We start from the raw sequence: 26758 nt of genomic DNA, 5'->3' as shown, positions 1-26758 counted from the left end.
TAAAAATAAAAATGATAGATAATTTTATTAACGAATTAACAAAATATGAACTAATATTCATTGATAATGAACATAAAAATAATTCACATCAAGATTGAGAAACAATATTGTTTATCTGCCTTGATAATATTATATCAGTCCTATTATTAGTAGGCAGGTACTGGATACAGTAATGTACAATGTATTAAATTATACAATAGTATAGGTATAACTGTATACATAAAGTTACATTTTAAGGTTTTTACTCTTCAAGTTATAGTTTATAAATTTAATTTAAATAATGCAATTCATAAATATAAATAAAATACATTTTAACATTAATTATACACATAGTATTGTCAAGTAAAATCAATGCAATTAATTATATTTAACAATAACTATGAGTTCCGTAGCCCTCACATATGTAGGGGGAGCACGCACAGGGGGTATGTAAAATATAAATTTTATAAGTATTACATTTATAATTTGAATTACATTATTTACTACTGGTAGTAGAGAATTAATAGTAGTTGATCAATAACTATTGATTATAAATGGTTTTTGAATATACATGTAGTTAAAATTTAAATCAAATATAGCTGAAAATAAATGCATTTTAAATAAAAACTAATTAAATTCTAAATAAATTTTCAAAAATGATAAAATTTGTTGATTTTTCATAAAGGAATATAAACATTTTTGCATAGAATCACCACTATACAAATTACAGATTAGAAATCCATAGAATTTCAGTACATGTACTATGAGCATAGTGAAAAGTTCATTTAAAATTAACTTGCAAAAAATTGCCTGAACTTAATACATTTTAAAAACAAATTCATGAAAGTCTACTACTTTACATCAAATATATTTTTAATATTTAGGAATACAATATCTAAGGTACCTTCCTTAGGTCCCACATCAGTATTAAATTGGTAAAACAATAATATAGAGAGGTAAAAATATATAGATTTTAAAATAAGACATAAATACTCATTTTTTCAAGATCACAACAAAAATGTTTTATAAATAATATTTCAAACAAAAAGTACAAACACATCCATATTAAATAAATTTTAAACTTTTTGTACAGAAAAAAAAACACTGAATATTATGATAATTTATTTAATAATTTAAAAAGAAAAACACTTCTAATATAAGATACTTCACTAATAATTCCTAAATAAAATTGAAAATGTTGCTTACTTATACAATTTTAATTATTTACACGTCTTGTATGATAAATTATAAAATGATTGCTTAAATAATTAAAAGAAATTAATTAGCAGTACATTTTGAGTTGTTTATTTTTAATATTAATGATTAACTTTTTAGCAATTTATCAATACTTGTCAATAAAATTACCAGTGTAATTAGTAAATTATGAAAACTGAAATAAGTATTCATTTTACAATTCAAAATGTCATTAAATGGACACTAAATGAAGTTTTTCATTACATAAAAAAATAAACAATGACAATATTATACATACAAACCAAAAATATGCTTAAAATATAAGTACCAAAATTATATTATTCCTTTTTTTTTTTTTTTTGAGTTATATAAATACAATTAAAATCTTTTTTAATACTATAAATTATAAGTAATTTTTCAACATAAATTTTGTATAAATTCTACATAAAAAAATGATGAGTTTTCGTGATGGCCTTGGCAAAGTACAATTAACATATTATATTTCCAAATATTTACTACAATTTTTATTTATAAAAATTGTATATAATGTAAAAGAAAGAAATAAAGTAAGAATATGTTAACTACTGAGCACGGTTATAATATATTATCAGTAGAAAGTCAATATAAGTCTAAATGTTCTTCATTATAAAACCTGTAAGAAAATCACAAAATTATTAATAAAATATCTAAAAAAAAACTATCAATAAATGGTCTACATAAGATAATATAAAATTGAACTCATTAATTAAATTTATCAAACAAAAGCTACCTTTCACCACTTCAACATATTTTAGTCATCTTTTGTTATACCTACGTTCAGTAAGAAGGAAAAATTGTTCTATTTTTAACTTTTTAGGTAATTAATTTCAGTTCATTTTAACATTTCTTACTAATAGAAACAAATAAACAAAGAAGAAAGTAAAATACTAATACAGTAACTATTATTTTCATTAACAAATTATTTCTCGCAGATTAAATATATTATATAAATATAAACGTAATTTATTGTTATAATACATTTTATTTTTTGAATATGAGAACAAGTACAGATAGTATTTAGTATTACTTATTCACTTATGATTATGCGAGCAGTATATTATCAGGTAGGCAATCTACCTATGGTAGATCGCGGACCCCGCGTGGTGCTTACGTAAGTATATATTTTACTCTAAAGTATCAAAAAATTAAAAACATTGGCCCACCGAAACCGTGGTTCAAACTCAATGCATTCTGTACTAAAATACACAGACTTATCGTATTATTAAAACCAATAGCAACCATTTATAAACAAAAATTTGTTTACCTCTTATTTACCTTTTTTTTTACGACAAAATCTATCTCTGCACCATATTTCATTAAAAACAAAATTGCAAACATTTGCACCTTTTACATGACGATTACGATAAGCCAATATGGCAATATTAATATTACCTGCTTTTTTGTGTCTATCATAGACCTTAAACTAATAGACGGAATATGGTATTAATTCCAGCGGTTATGTATGGCTGCGCTGATCAAAATAGTAAGTAGTATATCGCAAATACTCACAAAAACTATGGGATTGAACAATAATTTAAAATTTTACCGTGTGCGTTATTTCCCTATAAGGTCTTTAACTGTTTCTACTAAATCCATCAAACATCATCAGAATGGAATTATAATGTACATTATGCAATATACATTATTAAAAAAGTTAATAGATCTATGCATTATACATTTAGATGTATAATGAATATACTAACCGTTAATAACAATGCTTTAGTTTGTAAGGTATGACATCACTGGTGTTCCGCTAAGAAAGACCACACCACCCACCCGCATCCTACCTGGATGTTCCGTCTATTAGTATATGGTCTATGTACATTTACCACTGATAACAAAAAAATTAGCCGACAGTAGTTATTGACCTAGTAAACATTATTTACAACTGCATTGTTTATCTGCCAAATCAATGATAGGTATTACTTTTTTTTGAGATAGTAGTATAGTATCTTTTTATATAGGTAGGTACAGTAACAAAAAATAAATAATAATTAAATATGTCTAGTCAGAGAATCATTAATATTTTTTAATTGATACTTACGAATAATGGCAAAAATTAGGACACAACTGTTGATAATTGGTCCACTTTTGGTGCATTGTCATCAGCTGATGCACTAATATTATTATCAACAACATTGTCCAGCTCCTTTTCAACTTGATCAACAATTGGTGCATCATTATTGGTGGTGATGGCAGTGGTAGCAGTTACAGCTTTTAAATCTTTTTCTTCAACATGGTTAGTGTCATCATGGAGTGCTTTAATAGGTTCTTTGGCCTCTATTTCCGTGGTAGATTCATCACCATTGGACTTCACTTGTTCATCAGTATCACCATTTGGTGTGACAACATCTTTAGTTGCTACACAAAATCCAATATCGTTTACAATGTCTTCTACTGACTCAATTTTTTCTTTTTCTTCGCTTTTGCCATTGGTATTTTCCAAAGCTACTGATCCTGGTTTAGCCTCATCTTGAGATGTATCATTATTTGGCTGTTCGGTTATTTCAGAATCTTTAACTTTAATAAGCTCTTCTGTAGTTTCAGATTTTTCATCTTCAGTTTCATCAACTGATTTATTATCCTTATCTTTATCATCTTTAGTGACTGGAAGTTTTTCAACTGCTTCTTGATCTTTGGAATCTTCAAGCAGCACATCAGTCTTTTCTTCAACAGTTTTTAAATCTTTTTTCTCTACATCAGATGGTGGTGACACATTAGTTTCTTCAACATTGTCAACATCCATTGGTGAAATACCAGAGACATCATTTTCATCAACATTATTAGTTTCATTTTCTTCTGGGTTACCAATCTCATCAGAAGATGTTTTATCTTCAGTTTTAGTTTTTTTAGCTTCTGGCAATTCAATAGTTTCTTCAGTTGTCTTACGTTTTGATCGTTTCGGTTTTTCAGAACTCTTAACTGTCTTTTTTACAATAATTTCTGCTTTTGGTGTAGTCACTATTCCCCTTGCTGCCAACCTTGAGCTCCTTCTTCTACCATTATTACCTTCTTGATCCATTGTGTATGGTACCTATAAAAAATATATGAATAATTAAACAAAAGTAGGTAGATAACCATGAAGTATCAAATTATTTTTAATCAAGTAGGTACCCAAATTAAAGTATATGCAAGAATACTTTATAGGGTACAAATGTATTTAAGAGGATGCTACACAGACATTTTGTTGTCTCTGTCTTACAAGCACGGTCATGGCAAGTTTTACGCTAAGCAGATCACGTTTAGCTCCATTAGTTTAAAAATGAGAGTGAATTACCTCTTATAAAATTCAAAGGTAAGATTATTATTTAGGTAAAATCAAATGCTTTTTATAATATTTTAATTTTGAAGCCAGTTTTGAGTATTTTAAAATTATAAATTGTAAGATGTTTATAATTTGTGTTAAAATTAAAATATAATAAAAAGCCTAGGTATGAGATGTCCTAAATAATAATTTAACTAATAAATTTTATAATAGGTCAATTCACTCTAATTTTTAAACTAATGGAGCTTAACGTGATCTACTGAGCGTACAATTTGTTATGTTAGTAACTTGTAAGACAGAGACAACAAATATCTGCTTAACAATTCATACATTGTATATTTTGCATAATTCTATCGATTACCTACATGATTTTTAGATGAATAATTATTGATATTTTTTTTATTGTTATCCAATTATACCTATTGATAATTCAATACCTATTACAATATCAATATGTAAGTAGCATAATTGAAAACAATAATTAACATAAGTACCAACTAACTCAATCATGTTTTGAGAAAAAGCACTTAATGAAATGAAATTAGATACAATGAAGAAATAAACAATTATATTATACTCTATTTAGAATAAGATTGAACCGCTTCGCGCATGCAGACTGAGCCGCCGAACAGTGCCTGGCCCCCCATGCGATGGCTATGCTTTCTGTGATTGGCTACAGTCAACGTTGGCCATTGTCGGTCGTCTGTGTTAACGCTCTCACCGGTGTCAGGATTGTGGTGGAGATGCGCAGAAAAAATGTGTTTTGGTCGGCCGAGTAGTTCAATCTTATTCTGAATAGAGTATAATTAGGTAATTAAAAACGAGATTAAAAATATATTGTTGGTCAACACCACTATCCTCAGGTAAAAATTTAAATATTAATATATGGTATCATCTATTTTCTAAAAATAACAGTTGAGTTTATTTATTATGAACGTCATAACCTTAGTAATATCATTGATTATAAATATTAAGTATAGATAGCTCAGTGAGATATTTATAATCAATACTGATAAATAAAATTTTTTATAATTCAATAATTGCAAAATGATTAAGCCGACCTAATAGATATTTATAATTTATTTATATTTATAGTATATTTAGGTGGATAACTTACTAACCCATAAAATTATTTGATAGAATATTTAACGAGTACCAAATACATTAATCAAATGAAAAATAAATTTGCGCAAAGCTTGGTTTAGGGACCATACTCTTGCTGATCTCAAGGTTAATACAAATAATTATTTATTAGAATATTAAATAGGAAATAATATATTAAATAATTGAAAAATTGAAAATAAGATATAACTATCTTAGTATTTACCCTCTTTCACTGCTCTAGACGTACTATTATGTTCCTGTATTTTATAATATTCTCATTTTCTGTAAGCCGTACAACATTAGGAAACCTTGGGTCACATTATTTTAAACTTTAATTTTATTTTATGTAGCATACACAGATTGCAGTCAAAGAGTGAAGTACCTATTCCAAACAAGGGTAACACAACAAGTTTTTTATAAAAATATCAACATAAATATTATAGACTGATACAATTTATGTCAAGACATAGCAGTAGCTCAGTTTCAAGAACATAAAAAAATGGAAGGTCCTGGCATAATTGTATAAGTATGTAGATAAATCCTTATTTTAAGGTCAATCTTGAAGATCATATACCAGAAGGCGATTCAATGAATTAGAGCGAAGATGAAAATAATTAGGAAGAAGAAATAATCAAAACCACAGAGAAAACCTATATAGCAATGGATTTTTGATTAGTGTTACAGGCATTCTAGAAAGATGTTGATTCTAAGGAGAAAAAAAGAGACCACAATTTAGTTAGGTAGTTAATAATATTATTGCATATTAGGTAATTTGTACAAAAATCAATTAAACAGGCATTTTAGGTTATAAACTTACTTTAAGTTTTAAATAATATTATAAAACAATTCTATAAAAAAATTAATAAGTAAGTATTAATTAAAGTGGCTTAACGCAGTGTTAGTCGCGATATGGTCAAAATGACTGCCCCCTTTTTTACATCTTTAATAAAACATATACCTACATTCTTTATTTCAATCATTGACACTCAATATACCTTTAAAGAATGTTATTAAAAATAATATAGTAAGATTCTAAATACATTTAATTACTTAGGTATTAACCATAGGTTTTAAGCTAGGTACCTAATCTATATATTTATAAATATTTTTTATACTATATACTATAGATATTGTATACTGTAATCATGTTAAATCTAACCTATCAGTAACCCTATTATTTTCTATTGTCGCCTGGCATACACTCAGCTAGGTGATTAAAATACTAAAAGCAATCCAGTTTCTAAAATCTATTAAAAATAAGTACCTACGACATACATTTGATAATTAATACATAATACAATAGAACATGCAAAAGTACCTTACTAAAAAAATTATTTAATAATATAATTAATAAAAAAAACATTTAACTTAGATAATAATTATATTGTATTTTATTTCTGGCAAACTGAAGACATTTTCAGAAATAAATAACCGTAGATAACTACCATATCCCACAAAACAAATAGGTATGTACACAATTTGCTCTATAAATAACTTAACTAAAAAAAAAATTGTAGTAGATAGGTAAAATTTTATATTATTGGTACTAAAATAAAAATACTATATCTACCTAGGTACTAAATAGAAGGTATAGGAGTTTTTCAAGAATAATGTATTTCCATTCAACATAACAAATATACCAGTACAAAAGCCTCCAACTATCTACAGTACACTTACGCAAACGAAATGGTAGGTAGTGAAATAATAATCAATCAATAAACAATCAACTATCCATTAATTAACATCGGTAAAAGACAAAGCATAAAATCAGATAGATAATTTATGAAATAGTAGTAATTTTCTAGTATTTTAAATTGTACGTGACGTGACAATAGTCTGTTCTCGGCTTTTACAGTAACTGGCACCAGTGTCGATGGCCATGTGCGTGGGAAATCGGTCCAACACAACACAACAGACACGAGTCGTAAGAGTACGAACGCGCGCGCGTAAACCCTCTTCCCCCTCACCCGCGCAAAACACCAAACAACAACAACAACAACAACAACAATAATGACAACTATATAACGTAAACATAAAGACGCTTCGGGCTACCACCTGCTGAGTAGCGACAAAAGACGCCAACATTGTAACGGCCGCCGAATCGATTTCCGATTGGATGCCACGCGCAGACGGTTCTTCGAGACGCCGTTCGTACGACAACGAGTGTGGCGGCGACGGCGTCACCCCCCGCACCGTCAGTTTGGTAACGCGCAAAGAACATACACCCAAAGAATTTCTACGGAAAGAAGTTGTTTAGAAATAATCCAAAAACATACTTACGCGGTTGATATAATAACGACGGCGTCTGTGGTGAAGTCTTGATGCGCGCGCGTACAAATGCAACTTGTCGGCGAGACTGTTTCTTGTCCGCGGTCGACCGTTTCGGCGGTAATCGCGTCCGCTATAGCTGTGTCAACGCTGCTGCTACGGTTACTTCCTACTACTACACTGGCACACAGTGTGAGGAGGGGGGAAGGACACGACGACGACGGCGGCAAACAATTTGGTCGCGTACAACACGTGCGATACGGGTGATATTGCGAGCCGGGCTAATAGCAAACGGCGGCGGTGACGGACGAAAGAAAATCGAACAACGGTGACCGGAGAGCAAAATAAATGCTAATACGATGGACGTTCGCCGAAAAGACGACGGGACGCGTATAGTCGACTAGTGGTTAAACACAAAACGGAGAACGGACTGCTGCTACAACTACCGAATGCCGCTTGTACGAAGAGCCGATTGGGATTGATAGTAAAACAACACTGAACGAAACGCACACGGCTAGCGCAGTCATACACACGCGCAAACATACATCGGATACATACACACACACACACACACACGCACAAACAAGAATCGCGCGCACGCGCACAGACGCGGCCGCGCACGCGTACGCACATACTCGAGCGGGCACACGCACATACGCGAGAGCGGGCACACGCACGCGCAACCGTTAACGCTGCTCGCTCTTGCACGCACGCACGCACACGCACCCACCTCTTTAGGTGCAGTGGCGGGGTGGGGTGTACACGCACACGCACCAAACGGTTCTCCGACTCGACGGCGGCGGTTTTTGTTTTTTCAGCGTCGCCGCCGCCGCTTGCGCGTCCTTTTGGCGTCGTTGATCAGGCCGGCCGGCCGGCTGACTGCCGGCTGGTTCAGTGTGTCCAACTTTCACGCGGAAATTATTCCTCCACCTTATCTAGTCTCTAGCCGCGTCTATAATTTTCCCTAGTGTAGACTTTGGAATTAAACAACAGCGATACAACATTAATTATACATAATATGTTTTACTAACTTTATTATATTATACGTACCTACCTACGTTAATACTTTCTAATCTACATATAATTATGCTTGTTCTCCGTTGTTTATTTAATATTTTGCATTTTGGACCTTACACCGTACTATTTTGTCGTAGCCGTTGTAGTCTCATCGTTTAACAATATTATCACGACGTGTTGGTGACTGTCATAATATTTTGAATAATACGATTTATAGTACCTACGACCTACCAGCTGTCTAACCCGGTCCGGTTAACACTGTGCCGAGTCGTTTCGCCGGTAGTACCTACCTACCTACTTCCAATATTAAAATAATATTATTGCAAACCGAACGGCGACCGGCGAGAGTAGGTAGGTAACTATAACTTCATCGACTGCAGCCCGCGCGATTAATATTATTATAATTTATGGCGTGTCAGGACCTGTAATAATGACACGAGTTACGACGGTTCGAAACGTTCGTCGCAAAGCCATAAGTTGCCCTCGGCTGTCGTTTGTCACGTCCACACCATGATGTGAGCTTACGAAATTTCAGACTGAACTAATATGTATGGAGGGCCAGTGCTTGGACTGAGAGAGCTCTTCTACTGTTTTTTTTTTTGTATTTCAACTGCACCCTTATTGTTAAATATATTGTTATTATAATTTTTTATTTTTACAATTTATAATAATTATATTCATTGAAATGTTGTTTTTATTTTTCTTATTCGAGAATTTTGTACATGATAATATGTCTAATACAATTACTGATGTGCATTGTGCACCGTCGTACAACGTTTTTTAATTAAATTTCACAAGCGTCGAGTATAATAATTATTTTATTAACTTGTGTCGGCCATGGAATATTTTTCCTTTTCAGATCTACCTCCATAAATGCCCATGTTTGTTTGCCGTTCGTATAATCGTATACAATTATTGGTATACTTAGGTACAGCAAACATCATACCTACTGCAATCTAAATATTTCTTGATTTATTGTTTTTGTAATTTGATATCGATATTTTTTTTCATTATACGTATTGAGCTGTTGCTTAATGCTTAGGAAATGTAAAAATGATATTCATTCATATTTTATTTTTTATGTTATACTTCTCTTAATATCTCTAATGAAATTTGACTGTAACGGATTTTCACAGTTCACAACTAAATTAGACAAGAATTATATAAGTTTTCTTATATTTCGGGTATAAAAACTACATTGAAGGTAATATAATATCATTTTCTATAAGATTCATAACAAAGAAAAAAGTGGGTACCGCTCTGCTGTACAGTGTACAGTATTTGTCGTTGTAATGGATAAGTATTTGAATTCAATGATAGACGAAAAACGATTCTGAGCGAAGACATTGTGTCACCCTAGCATACTTGTAAAAATATTGAAATTTAATAGTTAAAAAATAAATGAATAAAAATCGAAAACATTTCATGACTACATATCGTAATTTTCCAATGAACTTTTTTTTGTAGAGGTAGAAATCTTGTAGGGAATCTTCTATTATTGTTTGAACATTTTACGATGCATGGAAAATAATCATTTGGTGAACATTTTGGGTGTCTACGGTTGTTCGTTTTTGAATTACAATAAAATATCAAAAATTGATGATAAAAATTCATTAATTTACCGGTGGAAATCCAATGTCATAAAAATCTAAAAATTGAAACGCTCATAAAAAAATAATGTTAATTTCTGGTAAACTTTTTTTTGTTTAAGGTAGAAAAATTTGTGGGGAAACTTCTATTACAATTTCTATTGTTAGCTAAAAAAAAGAAACTTTTATGAATTCTAACTGAAAAATAGATTGAACATTTTCGAAATTTTGATGAATTCTGTTACCATTTGAACTTTAAATTCATATAAAAAATATTTGTGCCCATGTATCTTTAATATTTTTGAACTTGAATGAGTGAAACTTATAAGAAAGGTTGTATTAAGTTTTCAAGGTTTTTTTATTAACTGAAAAAGTTTTTATCGAAAATAATTTTAAAAAAATTTACAAAATTCGAAAAACTTCTCAAGATATTTTTATATATATAATAATTAGCTCAAAATATTATGAAAATTTTATCATTATGGAAAATGCTATTATAAGTATTTGGGGAAAATTTTCAGTGTTATTAGTTTTTTAGTTACACCAAAAAAATAACATCAATTCAAATATTGGTTTTGCGTAAAAATTACCATTTAATTTTTTTTTCCTGATGCTGTCTAAAATTAACAGGATTTTTCAACTTTATCCTTTTAAAAGTACCAACTATATTTACTTTTCAGAAAAAATATTGATGTTGAAATTTGGATCACTTTTACTCCCATAAATGTCAATAACAGAAAAAATAATCAATGTAAATACACAATACATTCTTTCGCCCCGCTCAGAATCTAAAAGTAGCCAAAATTGACTTATTCCCTTTTATCCGTGAGGCCGTGAACTGCCCAATTGAATAACAACAGAATTTTATAAGTAACTAGTGTAACATATGACCTATTGTTTTATCATCATGTATAGGACCTATGGGTTATGAGTATATTTGAATATATTAGGTATGTTTTTTTTTTTGTATATAGGTAGTGAAATAATGAGATTGGGTCAATTTTGAATGAACTGTATGCTTATAAGTTGTAAATATTTTAATAATTACAATTATTCAAAGCACTAATAAATAATTAATTTTTACATATTTGTTGTACCTATGCAATTTTACATACTGTACATTTGTACCTACGCCGAAATAAATAATTGATAAAGGTCCTAAAAAATTGTATTTCAATTAAATTTGTTGGAATATTGTGTATGTAGCTAGTTAGAAGTTGTTATTTTGTGATATATTTTCCTACTTAGTACCAACTTAAGCAATAACATAGTCCCAATATCTTAAATAGTTAGCTTGTTTTTGGGAGTTCGACATAGGCAATTTCTATACAATTTTGAAAAATTAAAATATATTATTATGTGTATGAATTGGATTAGTGAGCGCATGCAAATTAAAATATATAACTATCAATAATGATCACTAGCTAGTTAAAATTCAGTTAATAATAAACAGTTGATGTGTAGCTAAATAGGTAGGTACTAAAAGTTATAAAGTTTGTATTTTACTATCGGTGGAGTTACCTTCATGTTATTCAATCCAAAAAAACGTACCGGTGGAATTTAAATTATTCTTTATTAGTTAGAAAAAAAAGTATCGGTAGAATTTACAATCACCTAGTTTGAAAAATTTGAAAAAACTATTACAATAATTAATTATAGATACAAAAATAAATTATTTCCTCCATAAAAATAAAACAGATGACTGTTGAATACTGGTTTTAGTATCGATATCGCTTTAACGAGTCATTTCACATTTAAAGTTCTCTTATTTTTAAAGAGAAAATTAATTTTTTTAGCTTTAGTATTATAGCCAAACATACTAAATTGATTCTTGCCTTTGCAAAACGGTTCTTACCAAAAAATGTATGGACGTGTGGATCCGTTGAATATCACGAGCTTAAAATATTTTATATCCAGTTTTAGTAATTTTTAAAATAAGTATAGGTTCCATCGTAGACCATAATATAGAGTTCACTGATAATACAGAATATTGTTCATAGGGCATCAAACAATCATAAAATGTCTTTCACGCGTTTAAAATTCCTATTATAGTCTTTATTTATTGTGTTATTGAAGACACTCAATTAAATTCCTTGTCTTTTATTTTATTAAACTTTAGAGACTTTGGTCTTCTAATTTGTTTTCTATATATTTACATTAATTACGTTTTCGAAAATTCAAGTGCTTAGATTATATGATTTCTCTATAAAATATATAATATAAGTATATAGGTACTAAAAACTCTATTGATTACATTATATTATGATTTTTTTTATAGTAGGTACATCTTTGAATTTGATGGTATAATTTGAACTTAAGAGTTCAGTTACACATAATATAATATATAAGTGAAAATAACGGAAATTAAACCGAAAACCTTGAAATATTTTAAATAATATGTTAACCCGTGGTGAGCGACGAAGTCGCTGTTGGCGGGGACTGGGGAGGGTTAGCCACTTTCTAAATTCCAAACAAATATATATATATATTACTAGTCTCCCTAATATATTATATTAACATAATATTGTTTATATTATTACACTTGCCTCTAATTACGAGTATTATATAAATTATAATAAATGATATTACCGTTAAATTCTTTTGATTTTAAAATAAATATATAATGTAAAATGTTATCAAATAACAGACTATGAGTGAGTTTAATCACAATATCACTTTAATATTAATTATTAATAATAAACTAGTTCTAAAAATTAAAAATTCAAGAAAGTTTACATGCCGATCCCTGACTTTTTTCTCTAGTTATTAATTTTTAGAATATTGTATAATAAAAGAATAATTGAGTGACATAGAAAGTATTTTTTTTTAATAAAGGTATGTTAATATGTCATATGTAGTAATTTTGATGTTATAAAATATAATAAATAATTTAATAACTGACATTTACTATTATACTGCCCTCCTAAGCCAAAAGGCGCAGTAAGCGACAACATTTTAAAAATGAGTTTATTATATCAAAGTACTATTATGTAGTTGGGCATGCAAACACGACGGTGGAGTCAGAATTTGGCAGTCATACTAAGTTTTAAAGTTATATCTAATTAAAATTAAAACATCGAGATCCCTCGGTTTGTAATGTAAAACCACCTAGGGTGGGCCACGGAGTTAAACAAAATTATTAAAAGTTAAACTTATAACTTATTAGTAATTTAAATATTATACATATTATACGTACCTATCTTAGTGTCCTCTGTTACTTATGTATGTTTTAAAAAAATATATTGACTAACCGAGAAAGTGTCCATCCGATGAATTTTAAATGACCTTTACGATTAATTTGATTGAATACCATTTTCAGAGAAATGTTTACAATCATTATATCATAATATAATACGTTGTTCAATCGATATCGGGATACAACAAGTAATTCGGTACTAATGAAAAAACACTAAATTGTATTATTTTATACATTTTTCATTATATTTATACAGATTCCAAGACTAGACGACTTAAATTGACCAAAAAGTCATGTGTATACAAGTGCAAACCGTCGCGTCGGTTTGACTGTGCGAGTAAAATGTACATCATCATTCATTGCCGTGACGTCTTTGCATTGTTTAGAATCATATGTCATATGTTTGCATATGTTTAAAAACACTTCTAAAATTATGTAAAAAAATCATGTGGATTCTGGTATACTGCCTTTCAAGCCAAAAGGCAGTAAGCAACAATGTAGTAGTTTTGAGAAAAATAACTTTTTCTGAATCATCTTGTTATTTTTATCATTTCAAAATAAAATAAGTAGTTAAAAAAGATAGTCATAGTACTGTTTACAGTGTGTATATAATAATAACGTTAATAATATTTTTATCAAGTCAGATATTTGTTTATTTTTTTTTAATATCCTTATTTAATGTGTTATAGAAATAAGACGACTCGCTGATTGTGTGAATTGTGATTTCACCATCATTTTAAACTCGTTGAATTACATAAAAAAACTGTATTACTAATTAATAATTATGTATTAATTTTTTAATATTTAGTTAAAAATTCACGTTTTTCTTTTTTTCAATAAATTTATTTAAAAACACCAGACAGTTAAATATTATTTTATTTGAACCATAAGGCTTTTTGAAATACATATACTCTTTGTCATTCCGTATATATACATATAAATATATATATTATTATATAATATTTCTATTATATATAGTTTGATATTCCTTTTATTTTTCCTGTTCTGTCGCATAAGAATTTCTACTCCATTCTATTAACAAAAATTGTCGTGTTATTGTTTTTTATAGCCAATAAGTTATGTTTTGTTTTTTACCTAACTATTTACAGATTAATATGTCACTAATCGCAATTCACTGCATCATGTTCTTATTTATTGTTTGGTTGTAACTTGTAAATAATATTTGAGTGCTAATAAAATTGGTAAATTACGTAAGGTTAGCTTATTCATTATTGGGACATTTCGACAAAAATATTCAAATATGTCTGTAGAATTTAATATTAACTATATATTTGAAATGTACATAAAATTTAAAAGTAATTATTGACTGAATCAGTTTATTAACAATATAAAATACCACTATGAAGTAGAACTCTGATAGTCCAGTCTATGTCGGTATTTTTATTTAAAATAATACATGGTTCAGTCTTCGTCAGTCTTATAATTTTGGAAATTGCATCAGCTTAGTTTTTGGGAGTATGTGAAGTACTGAGTGACACAAGTACCAAGTACCCACTACCTACCAGCAGATTTGAATAGAACTAAGGTTCTATAGTTGTATCCAATATTTGGTAAGTTGTATTAAATAAAATAGTAGGTATCTACTATTTATTCTTTTAAAACGAACCGGTCTCAGTCTTTTTCGACTGTTTAAAAATAAAACGGTCCAGTGTCACCGTGTCAGTCCATTTTAATTATTTTAATGATAGTCCAGCCCAGTCTTGATTATAATTAAAATTTACTGGTCCGGTTTGTTTCATAAAAATACGGACCATGCAGTATGCACAGCTATATACAGTATGAAGCACCGGTTCGTTTTAGCGTGTGTACTATATACGCTAATAAGCACTCAAACATTCAATTTTTTGTCTTTTTGATGAGTACCTACCTATTTTTCTGATTTTAGTAGCAATCTACTTTTGTTTACACATTATATCCTATCTAGTAGTTAAAACATGTACTAAATATATAGCCGTTCCATTAATATAATAAATTATTTTGTACAGATTAAAATGTTAGCGGAAATTAAAAAAGGTAACTTATTTCATGAATATAATGATAAGAAATATTGAGAAAATAAGATTGAACGACTTATGAATTACTATTATATATTTATATCTAAAGCCCGAAAAAATGTCATTGAGTGCAAACGAATTGCATCCAGTCCTTTGGATTACGTCGTACTCCTGCCTTGAAATAAAGGTATAGGTAATAGGTATCAAACGAATTGCGTCACTTTCTAAATTACTATTCTTTTTTAGTGGTTTTTAAAATTAAATTATAATTTTAAAAGCAATTTTTTTTTATGAAAATACTAAGTGTTCATAACGATATTAATAAAATCTATAAACAAAATATAATAATATTATAATATGCAGCAATTCTCAAATACCTACATCACATGCAATTATACTGGCATAGTTAACAATTATAAAATTTAAAAACCTTAATAGTATTATATATTTATAATAGATATTTCATATAAAAATATTATATTTTACATAGTTGTAGTGGTTTATTTATAATTCTATATTTACTAAGAAATACCCAAATAATATAAAATGAAATAACAATTGAAGATCGTACATATATATCCGCAATGTTATAGTTATACAAATACTGAAACAATTCAAAACGTAGGTAATATTGAAAACGATATCTTTTTGCATTATTGATTACTACTTCTTTGATAAATTACAATATTACATAATAATATTATATTATTTATCTAGGTAATGTAAACACAACGAATTTCCTTGTTCATTTCTATGGGAAAGTGAATTCGTAATGACATCTGCCGTTGTTTAAACGCGCACTGAACTGTATTTTAGTTACTACCTACTGGTTGAAAGTTCAATCATAAAAACAAAACAAACTGTACACCGTACAGTGCATGAATGCATGATGTAGGTAGGTCAGTGGCGTATCAAGGATTTTTTTATAGGGGTGTCACCAAAATATATATATTTAAATATAAATATTACATTACTATAAGTACATAAATTAAAATAAACTCAATAAATTTAAGGTTATAGAAATAAAATTATTTATAATAAAAACAATAATGACATTCATATGGAAAACATAACATTAATGATTTTTATACTTCATGTCTTATAATTACAAAATATAACACGTGCCAAAGGGAAGTGTCATATCCTCCAAACACCCCTCTCCCCTTGTATACACTACTACAGATATAGAGTATTAGACCGAATAACTAGACCTATAAATGGGGGATGTTGTAAAAATATGTCAATCAAATAGAAAATCTTGCTTAGGTATATCGTATAGCAAGTCTACGCGTGAAACTTTATATCGCCACACCGCATGATATAGTATAATACATAATAATATAATATATATACCTCCCGTATTAAGTATACAAAAGGCACATTCGGCGGGGAAATGGCCACATGCGTAATGCATAGTATATATTATTACATATACACACGCACATACCGCGATACGGCGTAAAATTACATTCAATATAATACATTATATTATGATGCATCGAAGGGTCAATATTATGAAAGGCGACGAAAGGGGAGACGTATTCGCCAATTCGCGTTATAATATGTTTCTGGGCAGACAATGTACAAACACAGCGGGTAGCCGCGAGCCGGTGATGTATTATACATGTCTAATACGCACCGCAATGACTAAGCCCTGTGACAGTTTTTCAAATTTTCCTCAACTCTATAAAATTTAAAAATACAATTTTATATTTTAGTTGACACCTCAATTGTAATACTTTTCCACTAATCTACTACCCGATACCTATTTAAGAGAGGGGGGGGGGGGTTGATAGGGTGTATTATACCGTGACTTCACGGGAATAACTCAGGTCTTATAGAATTATCGGATTTTGATAGCTATTTTTATCTGAAAGAAGAAGCGACCTCCTACAGGCTGCACCGAATTCCGAATTTTTATTTTATTTCAAATAATGGTATAATATTATGTATAAAAAAACGCTTAAAATTTTATTATTTTTGAGGACATATTATAAAGTTTGAGATTAAAATATTGAAAACGGAGTTGAATGCGGCCTGAAGAATAATACACTTTATTGGTTAAAAAAAATTATCAAATTTGGTTGGTTTAACAGAACAGAATCATTATTCCCTGTGGAGTGTATTTTTTTGTACAAAATTACATTGTTACCGAGTACCTTAAGACACTAAAATCGTATATTACAAACACCAAATTTTACGGGAACCCTGTATTGTCATCTCAATTTTTTTCTCAAAACATTATTACTCGTGTTCAAATTTAAATTATATTTTAATTTTGATATCTGGACTGATATTTATTTTAAATACATAGATACTACCTACGGGTCAATTATTTTAGTACTAATTATATTATTTATACTTGTAAGTACTTTTAAACTTTACTCACTTTAGTATAGGTACATTGCTACATGTTTAACTATAATTAAAATGGACTTGTGATGACGGTATACTATATTCGCCTGAATGGCTGAATGTCTCATACATTATTGTAGTCTGTAAATAATAAATAGGTAGGTATAATATTTTTTATCGTCGACAGTTAAACCCAGACGTTATCAGAATCGACATGTTCATAAACGTATTAATTGCTTGCGTTACGTTGAGCTTATACTTGTAAATTATATATTTTCACTTTAACCAATAATCACTTACCTACTTATTATTCACGGTAAACACATTTTACCTATCAAAGAAAACCCGTATTTTTAAAATTAAACTTTTTAACATAGTCATCTAAATATATACTTGTTAAAAATTCTTAACCAAAGTACCAAATAATAATATAAATTAAAAGATCAAAATATAGGTTCATAGTTATATCATAGACACAGTGATTATTGGGAAACATAAATGAATAAATACGTACAAGCATAATGCGTTACCTATATATAATATGAATTATATTATTTATATTAAATATTTACATAAATATATAATGTATTTGTATAAATCGTAATAAAATAGTTAAATTTAAAAAAAATAACTAACTTGTACCATGGCACAAAATTACAAATATACCTAGGTAATGTATTTTAAATTAAAATCCGGACTTAAAACAGTGTTGAAATAAAACTATAAAATTATTAAATGTGGTTGGAAACGAAGTCACAATCATAGATACTAAGACGATAATGCTAAGGGACAAAAAATATATTTTAAATGCATCGATTTACGAATGAATAAGGTACGTAGCTGAATAATATAGGTAGGTACCTATATTACCATTCGATATAGATTAATTCTGAATGCTATTAACTACAGAAAAAGTGTTCGGTTGATACTTGATGTCTTTATGGGAATATTTATATATAAATGGAGCCATTAAGAAACCGTTTTAGGTATAATAGTATGTAGGTAGGTATTTCATATATATGCACATACAATGAGTAAACGTATAACTCTAATTAAGATATATATCTTTCCCCGCCAACAATGGAAAAAAAACAATTTAAAAATATATACTATCTGTCTATGTGAGAATGTACAATTGGTTTTCAGTACAGACGACTTCAGTAGGCCACTAGGTACTTTAAAAGCACGACCGGTGTTAAACCTCATGTTTGTACTTTTATTAGACACAGTATGGGGCGGTAGCCGGTAAGACCCTATCTGCGAGCCAATTTGCACGTTTGTGGTAACTGGTGAGTAATGTCTTTTTTCTCAGCAACTAATTTTTTTCGTAGAAGTGCTTCATAATTATTGTACGATAAATTACACTATTGGAAATTTGACAATCAGCATAATACTTTCTTCAGTATTGACGGAATCGCAAAGCCAATAAAAATATTTTGAAAAATGTCATAGCGTAAAGTTTTGATAAAATTGTAGGTACCTAGTCAAATCTGAACATGTTTTTAGAGTGATTATTCATTCCAATATAATAATGTAGTCCTTGGTTTTTAAATTTATTAAAAGTGGTAAATACTAAATTTGAAAAACATTAGCTAAGGCCTAAGTTTGAGCTCACTGACATTACTAGAATAATATAATATGTATTATTTGCATAATGGAATTTTACATTTATTTTAAATAAAAACAATAATATAGGGCATTGTCATTGTTATTTTAGGAAAAGCTTTATCTATACCTCCGCTGTTTCCACAAAAAAAACCAATAATTAATCCAGTTTATAATAAATGTCTCAATATTTGTGTTTACAGCTGAGTAACACAACTGTAATAATACGATATATTATTTGATGTAAGTACGAAAGTATTTATGAAACAGAAAAAAAATATTTTTAAATCCTATTAACGCAAACACAATGGCTTGCACTTAGTATGACAAAATTAAAGAATTGTTAATTTTAATCGATCAATTTTTAATTTACAAACGAATATTATAAAACTAGACGATATGGTATTTTTTTTAGTTACTAGGACTTAATTTAATTTAATAATATACTTATTTTAGGCTAATAAACTTTGTATTTGAAGCCTTAAAAAAAAAAAAAATATACTTATTTCTATATTGTTTTATTTTTTTAAATTAAAAACATAATCATAATATGCTTTATGTATTTTACTAATAATTCAACTGGATTATAAAGTGACTACGGGTTTATTCACTTTATTCTAAAACATATTATTGTAGTTCTTTGCAGGAACTTGATTTTTATAAAACTATAATTATTATTATAATACGACAATTTTTAAACAGTGAAATATGACTTTAAAAATAACCTTATACACAAATTATTTCAGCTTTTTTAAAATCATTTTTATAGAACGGGATGGTAATTTCTTTCAATTATAATAAATTACACCTGTATAAACCTCTTATACATGCCCACCTAATATAATAAGTGGCTCGAAGAAGTGACTATAACGTGTGAAAGCCAAAGGTTATCCAATTTTCTATCAACATAATATGTGTTCTGGTATAATATAGTTGTGTACAACTGTACTAGAAGCAAATAAAAAATGAAATAAAAAAAAAAATATGTACTCTGTGGTATAAAATTAAAATTAATAAATAACCAATTCATATTTAATAATAATACAAAGACAAAAACTAATAAAAAATATAAATTTTCTGTTAAGAGGATTCGATACCGTGATTTTCTGTTTTTGTCCAACACACGTGTTACATAGTATTTTAGACGTGTTTTTTTTGCCAAACATTCCAATTGTTCTACTGAAGCGATAAGCATTCTGAAAACAGATTTAAATTTGTCGTCAAGTCTACTTGAAATCGACTTTCCCACAAGTTTGATATTATCCCCCAAATTCCTAAAAATGTCATATTAAAAAGAGTATTTAAAAATTGTCGTATGTTAATATTTTGAGAAGTTTAAATTAAAAAATCAAAAATGTGGAAAATTTGATTTCAAGTAGACTTGACGACAAATTCAAATCTTTTTTTAGAATTCTTATTGCTTCATTAAATCAATTGGTATGTTTGGCAAAGAACCAGTCTAAAATCCTATGTCACGTGTGTGTGTTAGACAAAAACAGAAAATCACGGTATCGAATACCCTTAATGTAAATAAATATCAATATGATCGAAGATTTCAATTTATTTATCTTACCAGTCCAATATTTGAAAACAACCTGTGATTTAACATAATATCTTTTAGACAATTTTCTGAACATATTATAGCTAAAATGTTAGATTTTTCGTAGATTATATTTTATTTATATACATACATAAATATTTCAATTATACCAAAATATATTATGAAACTATTGTTGTGTATTCTTTTAAAAGAATAGGTACCTACATACATTAACTATTGTTTGATAATTATTATTAAGTATTATTTTACTTATCGATCATACCAAATAATTTTATTTTATAATCTTTTAAACATTGTATCTATAAGTAAAATTTGTAAGCTTAAAATATTATTCGTCAACATATTATTAGGAAACGTAATATTTTATTTCGGAGATTTGATTTTTATAGAATATAAAACAAAATATTATAGTTAATGTTTAAAAATTATATTATAAGTATAGAAAATCCGTACGAAAGCCAGACCACGGGACTCTCCACACCCACCAACCACGTCGTTTCCAGTCCATATTATCTTATAGTTCATGGTTCAAATAAAATAAATCAAAATATTGATAACATAGATAGTATACATTAAATTCTTATCTATCTATTTTCCTATGTAACATCAATTAATTTTTCAATTAATGAAGAAAAAACTGTAAAAAAAGTTACTAGTTATTACAGGCCATTACACACTTTTTAATTTCGTATTCCACACTTATCATTTCGTAATTTCATACTACACAAAGTGTGTCGTACTACACACAATTTAGTCCGTTGAAATCATTGAGCAATACAAAACTGTGGAGGAAAATCGATCATAATATATTATAACGTGTAATAAAAAGTACCTATCTACCCATATAATTTAAAAATCATACATTTATATATTATATTATAATCGTATTTATGTATGTTTATTTTGTTCATTGATAATTTGTAACCAACTGGTAGTAATTATCGATAAAAAATTATTCAAAATATATATTAGCATAACTGTTTTATTGTCTGATATCAACAATATTTTAAGATTACAATTTTTATAAACGGTCTCTAACGGTTTTTCAGAATGATATAAGTTAATAATTATTGTGATTCATTCGAAGAATAAGCGCCACTAGACCGTGGTGATGGATAGATGATAATATTATGGACGGATAATAATTGTGTCGTTCTATATTTATTATTTACATAAAATATTCACAACAGCCATATTGTATTTATTTAATTTAAAATCATTTTCCGAAGTACCTTCGCTGGTTTGTTTCTTCCCTCAAATCACTCAAGCTGCTACATATATTATAATTTAAAAAAAAACATCCTTTTATGCTTATCTATTGTACTTTTTTTCTTATGTATGGATTGTATAAATTCTAGATTAAAAATAAAAAAAAATAATAATTTTAGTCGGAAGAATTGCATAATTTTTAAAATAGAATTGTTAAAATGTTTATATTTTGAATACTTTTAAAAACTTGAAAATTACATTTTTCAAAAGATTTCCAAACGAATAACCATCATGCGATAAATCATAAATGAAAATGTAGTGGCCTGGTTAAGTAAATTTTCGAAGGTGAAAAATTGTTTAGGTGGCAACTTGCGAGTGATGATATTATTAATATTTCAAGGTAGGACAATATAATAACTTGTTAGTTATTTTGAGTGGATAATGGAAATATCACTGAAGCCTAGAATGCGTGTATTGCGTAATTATGCTTTTACAGTATAATATATTTAAATCTAAATTTCTAAAAATAATTTACTATTTACCTTTTTATGTACTAAAATATTACAATTGTATTCAAATAATAGGTTAAAACGGTTAGGTTTCTCTCGGCAAAATATTTTTTTTTTAAATAATATAATTGTGTGAACGACCTTCGTGGAAAAAAAAACTCATGTTTTTATTAATGTACGAGTACCAAGTACACGAGTAGTATACTATAAAAGTATGGATGTATCATCATGTACGATATATTGATATTTGATGTACCAAAATTATTATTAGATAAGTTTATGTTTTTTACTTGGTAAATATAAATTAAATATTTTTTTTTTTATTGAACTTAAGCCCGGCAACTATGGCCATTAGCTGATAAAATTACACATGTTTCTTGTGTTATGGTTATATAGTGGTGAGTAGGTACTGAGTAGAGTTCAAACAATATTAATTCGATGAAAATATATTATGTAAGCAACGTTATTTTACCTCTTCTCGTCCTCTAGCTGTTATAGACACGATTTAGGTGTAATGAGTTAAGCAGAGTTATAAGTAAGAAAGACGAACAAAAAAGTCCTACCTTTGAAATAATAAACGGAAAAAAGTCCGATTAGATTTATTTCTCATAAAATGAAGTCTTGATTTATTAATATTTAGTATTATAAATAATGAAAGATATAATGCTAAATAATTTGTTAATATTTATTCGTTTTCGAATACAATGGCCAATATTAATTATAAATTCTTCCACTGATATTTTATTATATTCACCGGTGTTGTCAACTCACGTATTTTTGGAGCTGGACACCTTCACATTTTTAATTAATAAATTATTTATTTATTATTATTTACCTTTTTAAATGATTAAAATACTTGGACATTTTTTAGACATTCATTGGGAGCATCTCCAGCGAATGCTTGTTGACAGATCATGATTAACTATAAACCATTAGAAATTATTTATTTTTTCTCAATTCAAAATCATTACCTATTATATTTCCGTTTCATTGCGAATTACTGCGAGATTGGACAACGACTGGTTTTCTCATGCGTTATCGTGCCATTGATTTTAAAAATTATACGTTGGGTATTTCATATTATATCTTATAATACAGATTAATCTTGCTATCTTTATTACCTATAACAGCTATAAACTTTACTCACATTATTATTTTGCTATAGCCTATATCTACCATTCCTTCTATTATTGTAGGTTTTATAACAACAAATCAAATAGGACATTTTTCCCGACTTTTTTAGGGATTCTATAGGTACCTAGGTATAGTTGTAATTTCTGAATATGTAAATAATATAATTAATTTATATACGTGCGACATCATGCAGTCATGCTCTACTATTACAGGCTACAGTTGTTAATGAATGGCAATCATAATTATATTTGATTTACTTGGTAAGAGTATTCAATATGCATATACAATTAGGTGCTTAACTAAAACGATTTCTTAATAGTTATTAACTAATACAAATTCTTAGAGTTAAGAAATCTGCAGCAGAATTTTTATGAAAATATGTATTTTTACGATTTTAGCTACTTCTATAATACAAATATCAGCTAGGTACCAATGAATAAATTAATATAAGTACAACAATTTAAAACTTTTTATAAAACATATAATTTAAGTATAACTTTTCCCCATTGAAAATCTCTGTGACAGTGTGACTTCACTGAATTATAGTACATTATTACCTATACTATGTTTTATTTGTTTTTGAATGTAGTCTATTTTGATTCCAGGTTATTATTATTTTTTTGTTTAATTTTCAAACAATTAACTCTAAATTTATATATTATTTGTTTAATAATTGAAGTTAATTGTATTACTTTTAAGTTAATTATTTTCATGTTTTTTTCGTTAAATGTTTATTTATCGGAGACGATAAAATAAACTTGCGCTTTATATGAAACTACTATGCGAGACTATACAAACAAATAACTATCGGTGTATATATGGTACTTATGTTAGATTACAAGGGGCCTCGAGGAAAATTGTTTAAACAATAAATAAAATATCAGTAAATTGAGTAAACTATTATACGCAGTCCTGTTATATTGTAATCTGAAGGAAAGTAATTTATTAAACATATGATATGTTTTAAAAAAAGAAGTACTTATAAATAATTAATAGTTACTTTTTTATTAAATTAATAAATTAAATAAAACGTAAAGCCGTACAGAATAAAGTTAACTAAAAATGCCTAGTTTCCATGACGTACAACATATTTTGTGCCTTTAGAGTTTCTTTGACTATCCAAAAGTCGATAACAAATAATTTTCGAAATGTGTGATTCCATTATAAACACAAATGTATGCACTTATAATGCACATTTTAATGTCCTTTTCACACTTAAAGAATAATTGGAATTAGTTGAAAACAGTATACAGTAAATGTTTCCAGTTATTCGGTTTAATTGGAAACATCGTTATTAACATTCTCTTACATTGTATACGATAATGGTAATAATTGCAGTTTTGAGCATGATGAGCGCATCAGGTTAAGAAGAAATATAAATTATAATATTATTATAATATGTTTATAGAGACAAATGCGTTGCTTATAATAGTTGTAGTAATGCGACTGTACTAGATGAGTAATAAATGGATTAATAATGTATTTTAAACTTGAAACCAATTTAGATTTTAGATAAACGAAAATCTATTTAAAATAGAGACAAATGAATAATGACTCATTTCCTGCACATTTGTATTAGGTAGGTATATTTATACTAAGTTCAAGATAATTAGATTTTCTAGAGGTTAAATGAGGCTTACAGATATAGGTTTTGCAAACGTGTTTTTTATAGGCGGTATTTTTGGTTGTAACTTTTGTAGATATATGATAGGTTATAGGTACATTCCAATCATTCCTATCAACAGTTTACTGCAGTCTGCAGGTCATCATATTTTTTAGTCGCAGTTTCACGATTATTGGAATATAGACCACACTCAACGCCAAACGTTGGTACATAGAATTCAATTTTAGAGCCGTCCAATCTCGAAACTAATATTCATTTGAATATGTGTTTTAAGTCTGAAGCAGAAATGATAATAAGGCCAGCGAGTGCCAAGTGTGTGAGTGTGTCCGAGATATATTCTAACACTGGTTTCAAATGTATAAATGCCAAAATTAAAAGTTGCCTGTGCTTTTTTAATAATTGGGAAAAATAATGAAAAATTGCGGAAAACGGAGGTTTTTACGCAATAAATGTTGACAAAATCGATTTTGTAATTCTGTTGTAATTCAAAAACGAATAACCGTACTTGAAATTTTAACCAAATGTTAATATTAAATTTTCCATCCATGGAATAATTTTCAAAATATTTAAACAAATTTAAAGTTGTATAATATAGGCATTTTAAATTCTTTTAAGTTTTTTTAGCGTTGATAAACATTTTTAGGCATTGTCGAAAAGAAGAATCTATTAGCAATATTATAAAATATTTAAAACGAATAGGCACGATTTTTTTTTGTATGTGTTTGAAGTTCAAATGATGACAAAATTCATTAAAATCATGAAAATTTGCAAATTATTTTGTAATTAAAAATGTGTAAAATGTTCAATTTGTATAGCTCATTTATTTACTAAACTTACTCATACGTACTCATATTACTCATACTCATACGCTATTACTGAAACCCAAATACTTTAAAAATTATATTTTTATAGACATTTTAGGACATTTGTTATGTAAACAAAGGTCAAAGAGTAACAATTTTAGTTATTATATTGTAATACAAAGATATTCAATGGGACTGGAAATTTATTATGTAAGTATATTACTATATTTTACTGTATGCATTGGAATTTAAAAAATGTGTATGTATTTAAATTAAGTTTAAGCTATTGCCT

General features: G+C 28.1%; 1 protein-coding gene across 1 annotated transcript; it reads right to left on the bottom strand.

The window, feature by feature from the left end:
- LOC132934880 (myelin transcription factor 1-like protein) lies at positions 1–8391 on the bottom strand. The gene is made up of 3 exons (XM_061001273.1): positions 7862–8391; positions 3257–4246; positions 1–1825 (listed from the first exon to the last, which is right to left on the bottom strand). Exon 2 carries the CDS (start codon positions 4232–4234, stop codon positions 3272–3274), a length of 963 nt encoding a protein of 320 aa, XP_060857256.1. The 5' UTR covers positions 4235–4246; positions 7862–8391; the 3' UTR covers positions 1–1825; positions 3257–3271.
- Positions 8392–26758: the final 18367 nt, after the last annotated feature.

This window comes from Metopolophium dirhodum, chromosome 1 (assembly GCF_019925205.1).
Source record: "Metopolophium dirhodum isolate CAU chromosome 1, ASM1992520v1, whole genome shotgun sequence".
NCBI lineage: Eukaryota > Metazoa > Arthropoda > Insecta > Hemiptera > Aphididae > Metopolophium > Metopolophium dirhodum.
The sequence above is the reverse complement of the archived record's forward strand: the minus strand, read 5'-3'. Positions and strand labels throughout refer to the sequence as shown.

What these genes read in the sequence shown, in the direction of transcription:
- LOC132934880 (XM_061001273.1), bottom strand. Translation starts at nt 4,234, where the DNA reads ATGGATCAAGAAGGTAATAATGGTAGAAGAAGGAGCTCAAGGTTGGCA.